The 6258-nt window shown below is 43.2% G+C and overlaps 1 protein-coding gene across 1 annotated transcript in view; it reads left to right on the forward strand.

Moving 5' to 3' along the window:
• The first annotated feature begins 1885 nt into the window (after positions 1-1885).
• The window catches only part of DDX10 (DEAD (Asp-Glu-Ala-Asp) box polypeptide 10), a 336305-nt gene continuing 331932 nt past the window's right edge, over positions 1886-6258 (forward strand). Inside the window, exon 1 of the mRNA XM_006833802.1 lies at positions 1886-2117. Within this exon, the coding sequence (XP_006833865.1) occupies positions 1932-2117 (186 nt within the window). The 5' untranslated portion in view covers positions 1886-1931. The remainder of the gene's footprint in view (positions 2118-6258) is intronic.

The following is a 6258-nucleotide window of genomic DNA, read 5'->3' on the forward strand; positions in this document are numbered from 1 at the left end:
ACATTAGAAATAAGTAATCTCCTTATAATCAGATGCATCATCACTCAATTGTGTAAACACTACCTAAATAACAAAGGAGCTCTGGTAACGTAGTGGTAGTGGTTACAAATTGGGCTGCGAACCGCAAGGTCAGCAGTTCAAAACGACCAACTGTTCCATGGGAGAAAGATGAGGCTTTCTGCTCCCATAAAGATTTATAGCCTCAGAAACCCTGTATAGGGTCGCTGTGAGTTGGAACCGACTCCACGACTCCACGGCACATAACCACCATCACCCTGAATTTTTACTGACATTGCTTGTGTTTTTTCATATGAACTCTCTAAACTGCCATCCTTACGCTTAGCTCAGAATTCTTTGGACCTTATGATTCCCAATTTGCCTGTTGTTGTTGCTATGTGTTGTGGAGTTTTGATCTGCTGACTTTAAGGTTCGCAGCCCGATTCGTAACCACTATGCTGTCAGAGCTCCTTTGCAATTTGCCTTGCCCCTCAATAAAAGCTCTTTCTTTTAAATTTCAATCCGACTCTGCCATTTGTTCGAAGACAAAGTCATGAGTTGATGAATGAAAAGTTGCCTGGGCCTGTACCATATTCACGAATATGTTTGAGTCCATTGTTGGGACAATCCATTTCCTGTAGGATTTCCCTGTTGTTGCTGACCCTCTGATTTGCCAAACACCGTGTCCTTTTCTGGTGATTAGTCTTTCCTAATATGTCCAAAGTAAATGAGCAGGTCTTGTTGCTAAGGACATTCTTGCTGCATTTCTTCTAAGACTGATTTGTTCATTCTTCTGAAAGTCCACAGTACATGTCAACACAGTATTCTTTGTCAACAGAACATATGCTTATATCATCATTTCCCCTTGCTGTGTTTTACTTTCCACCACATCTAGTGCCCTGAGTGTGGATGTTCTCCAGTTCACCTTCCCCTGCCCATTCAGTAATCCATTTCCTGTTTTGAGTATAGACATGAGTGTGTGTGTGTGGGCAGTCAGCTGACTATAGGGATTTGAGGGCCCAAACATTCTGCATGTGAATGGTTAACTCGATTTCTTCATTTTCATTGTGCATTTGGGAAACCCCAACAATTCCTTCACCTAGTTTTACAAATGATGAGTAGATCTAGTGTGTCTGTGGAGACTTTAGGTAAATGAGCCCCAAACGAATTAAATGAAAGTCAATTCACTTAAATGGCCAATTTCTAATTTGTCCAATAGTTTTTGATTGATTATTTAGTTTTACTTACCATGTTGTCTTCAAAATAGCATTTTAAGATAAATTCAGTTAGATTTTGCTCTAGTTTCCTTTCTTTTGCAGCTAGTATGAGGGACTAGAGGAAAGGGAAAATCCAGAAGGAATTAAAAGGAACATAGAGTACTTATTCTTCTTACCTATGTAGTCGTGATTATTAACTAGATGTTTGAATTTAGGCATATCTTTTGGCTTTCTAATCCTCGGTTTCCCAGATACTAAACAAGGATCGCAATTATAATTTAGATAATGTATGAGTGGGCGTGTGTATGCGCGAGCACGCGATTGGAAAGGTTGAAGCAAAAAACGAATCTGTACAATCCTTTTAGTAATATGACGTCACCATAGTAACAGCAGCCAGTGCGCACGCGCATATTTAAAGAGACAGCATGCTCTTGGGAGCCGCTTAGCTCCGCCCTCATTCTTACAGAGCTCCTCCTCTGTTTCTTAGAGACCGCCCCGCTACGCACTGTGGAACTCAAGTCACCAATCATTGCCCGCGTTTTGCTTGTCGTCATTGGCGCGTGCCCCGGTTTCAAAAGTTAGGGGGCGGGGTCCTAGATTCGCGCATGCGCTAGTTTCCGCTTTCTCCACGCTGGTTCCGCAACCCTTTAGTGCCTTACGGTATCCTGGCCTTACCTTTCTCGTGTCCAGGAGATCTGGTTTGTCACCAAGGCCACGATGGGCAAAACTGCCGGCTCTCTAGATCCGGGCACCCGGCCAGACCCCGTGCGAAGTTTCAATCGCTGGAAAAAGAAACATAGCCATAAACAGAACCAAAAGAAGCAGCTGAGGAAGCAATTGAAGAAGCCCGAGTGGCAGGTCGAGCGCGAGGTTATCAGCCGCCTCATGCAAAACTACGAGAAGGTTAGGCGGACACGGGCTGGTGCTGGGGAGTGGACTCGCTGGGTGGGCAGGCGGCGGGTCTACGTGCCACTGCGGCTATGGGCTGTATAGGGGAGGGGGGCGGACCTGTCATTGAGATCTCATTCTGGGGTGCCTACTGTTGTTGATCCACTGAGCTGGAGAAGGGAGTGCGGTGGGAGATGTTATCCGGGGCTCTGTTGAGGTTTTATGAATGATCTGCACTGTGCCAAACCCAGTCGTCTATATACCCATTCCGTTCTTCTGCTCACACCGCTGTTCTTGATAAAAAGGGGTCCTTAAGGGTCGTAGTGGTTGTGAATTGGGCTGCGAACCTTAAGGCCAGCAGTTCGAAACTACCAGCCGCTTCGCGGGAGAAAGGTGAGGCGTTCTGCTCCTGTAAAGATTTACAGCCTTGGAAACCCTGTACAGGGTCGCTATGGGTCAGAACCGACTCGACGGCACATGACAACAACAAGGGTAGAGACATTAGCGCAGTAGTACTTACAGCGGTATTCATAATAATATTGATATCAACAACAATGGTAATGATGATAGTTGCATTTTTAACACTCACCATGGGTTTTATGTTAATAACTTGAGTTATGGGCCTTATTATCCTTATATCTCCATATTGTTGTTTTTAGGTGCCATCGAGTCGGTATCGACTCATAGCGACCCTATGCACAACAGAACGAAACATTGCCAGGTGCTGCGCCAACCTCACAATCATTGCTACACTTGGGCCCAATGCTGCTGCCATTGTGCCATATCATCTCGTTGGGGATCTTCCTCTTCTCCCATCCCTCACTTTAATAAGCATGATGTCCTTCTCCAAGGATTGGTCCCTCCTGATAATATATACGAAGTATGAGAGAGGAAGTCTGGCCATCCTGGCTTCTATGGGAGCATTCTGACTGTACTTCTTCCAACACCGATTAGTTTGTTCTTTTGGCAGTCTATGATGCTTTCAGTAGTCTCCAACACTATAACTCAAAGGCATCGATTCTTCTGTAGTATCCCTTATTCACTGTCCAAGTTTCACATGCATATGAAGTTTTTAAAAATACCATAGCTTGAGTCAGGCGCACCTTAGTCCTTAAACTGACATCTTTGTTCTTGAATACTTTACAGAGGTTTTGTGCAGCAGATTTGTCTAATGTAATAAGTCATTTGATTTCTTGACTGCTGCTTCCATGAGTGTTGATGGTTGATCCGAGCCAAATGAAGTCTTTGACAACTTCTATCTTTTCTCCATTAATCATAATGTTATTTATTGGTCCAGTGGTTAGGATTTTTGTTTTCTTTTCATTGAGGTGCAACCCTTAACAAAGACTGTGGTCTTTGGTCTTCATCAGTAAGTATTTTCCATTTCATTTTTGAAAATTTCCAGTTTTCTAGATTCATACTTCGTACATTCCATGTTCCAATTATTAATGGATGTTTATGGCTGTTTCTCTTCATTTTAACTTGTGTCCCATCAACAAATGAAGGTCTTAAAGGGTTTATTCCATTTGTGTCATCTTTACTTTCAGGAGGCAGCTCTCACCCAGTCATATTTCGAGTGCCTTCCATCCCGAGGGACTCATTTTCTGGCTCTCTATCTGACAATATTTTGGTGCTCTTCATCGTGTTTCAAAATTCAATATTCTGGTGTCATCTGATCGTGCTCTACTGCTATTCATAAGATTTTCAGTGACCAAATATTTGAAAGTAGTCCGTCTCTCCTTCTTCTTAGTCGATTTTCTTGTAGAAGCTCAGCTGAAACCTGTCTACCATGAGTGATTCTGCTGGTAATGAAAATATCCATAGTAAAACTTCCAGAATCACAGCAGTGCATGTGCTCCCACAGTATGATAAACTGATTATTGCCATATTACAGATGAGGTAGTTGAGACAATGAGGGGATAAAAATGTTGTCCTCTCATTTAGTAGGCAGTGTGGGATTGGAACCTAGCCTGTCTGTTTTCCAAACCTTTGCACTTAACCCTTATGCCATTGTCGCCATCAACATCATTTATCCTTTCTGTGCCCACTTGCTTTAGGTCCCCTTCCAAGAAAAGCATGACTGCTGGTCTCTTCCTGGTAGCTCCCATCTCCATATTGTAGCTGGTGTTTCCAGATGAGTAGCCTTGCAGTTATTGCTTTGATCTCGAGACCTTTTTGCCAGATCAGGCTCCTCCACTTACTTCACTCAGCCTCTTAATGACTGCCCCTTTCTAGTGCCGTGTAACCAAGGATTTAACATGTGGTTTGTTTGTGGACTTACACTCATCACTTGTCTGGACATAACTTTCCTTTAAATGAATGATATAGTAAGATTAGGTACAACTTAGAGTTTAGGTATTTGTTTCTGCCTTCGGAGTCAAGATGGTAATGATTTTGATCCTAGCTCTTATTCACTGGATGAGTGACTTTGGGCAAGCTAGTTATGTTGTGTGCTTCCCTTTCCTCATCTTTTAAGGCACAATAATGATACGAGTTCTGGAAGCTTAGTGGTTACGAATTGGGGTGCTAACCTGAGTTAGCAGTTTGATACTACTAGCTGTTCCACAGGAGAAAGATGAGGCTTTGTGCTCCCGTAAAGATTTACAGCCTCAGAAACCCTATACAGGGCTGCTATAGGTCGGAACTGACTCTGTAGCACATAGCCACCACCACCACCTTTTAAGTTATTGGGAGTTTAAAGAATCTTTGTGCATAATACCTGAAACATAGTAATTACTTGATATGCCTTAGTTCAGTTCCTACCCTCTCTTGCCTGGATTACTGCTTGCATTTATCACAGGGGTCAGTAAACTTTTTTCTGTAAAGGGCCAGATAATGAATTTTTTCAGCTTTGCAGATCATACAATTGGAACTGCAGCCCCTGGGTGGTGCAAGGAGTTAACTGTTTGGCTGCTGACGGGAAGGTTTGGAGGTTGCAGTCTCCCCAGAGGCATCTTGGAAGAAAGGTTTGGTGATCTGCTTCTGTCAGAGTAGAACTGTATCCTATAAGGCTTTCATATGACTGATTTTTCAGAGGTAGATCACCAGACCTGTTTCTTGAGGTACCTCTGGGTGGACTCAAACCCCCAGCCTTCCAGTTAGTAGCTGGGCTCATTAACCATCTGTACCACCCAGGGGTTCCTGCATTGCTGTTAGAGTGATTCTTTCCAAGATGAAAATCCAAGATTCACAATTACTTTCAAGAAACTGAGCAAACACTTCAGCATGTCCACGTATTATAGTCTTATTGTTAAGTGCCATCGATTCAGTGTTAACTCATAGTGACCCTGTATAGGGTTTCTGAGGAGCGGCAGGTGAGTTTGAACTGCTGACCTTGCTATTAAACTGACTCTACATATCAGTGTTTATCCTACAGAGTCACACCAGGATTCTTATTCTAGTCTTTTGGAAGAGCAAATTATTTGCAATTTGGCAGACCTATTTAAATCTTACTCAGTCTGGGTATTAACTAACTCTGTGTCTTTTGGAAAAGTTTCTTAAACTTTGTGAGTTTCAGTTTCAAGATTCAATAAAGAGGGAGTACTAGCTATCCAAAGTGTTGTTTTAAGACTCAAATGAGGTAATATATTTAAGCCAAGTGATATGCACTAGGCACATGTGAAAACACAACTTGCAGTTTTGTGAATTGGCTGTGCTCTTTGATACCTTTTATGGAACTTACTCCAGGGCAGCTAACAACAGTTCTGGCATTTGCTGTTGCCATTGTCTGCTGTTGTTGTTGTGTGGTATAAAGCTGATTCCCACCCTACAGGACAGAGTAGAACTGCCCCATAGGTTTTCCACGGTTGTAGAACTTTATGGAAGCACACTGCCTCATCTTTCTTCTGTGGAGTGACTGGTGGATTCTAACCACCCACTTTTCATTGAGAAGCTGAGTGCTTAACCACTGAGCCACTAGGGCCCTGCATCCTACCCTTTTGTTGTTGTTAGGTGCCATAAAGTTGGTGCTGACTCTTAGCGGCCCTGTGCACAACAGAACAAAACACTGTCTAGTCCTGTGCCAACCTCACGATTGTTGCTACTTGAGCCCATTGTTGCTGCCACTGTGGTAATCCATGTCATTGGAGCACTTCCCTTTTTCTCCCACTCTCCACTTTACCAAGCATGGGGTCCTTCTCCAGGGACTGGTCCCTCC

The sequence above is a fragment of the Chrysochloris asiatica genome, unplaced genomic scaffold (genome assembly GCF_000296735.1).
Source record: "Chrysochloris asiatica unplaced genomic scaffold, ChrAsi1.0 scaffold00008, whole genome shotgun sequence".
Taxonomy (NCBI): domain Eukaryota; kingdom Metazoa; phylum Chordata; class Mammalia; order Afrosoricida; family Chrysochloridae; genus Chrysochloris; species Chrysochloris asiatica.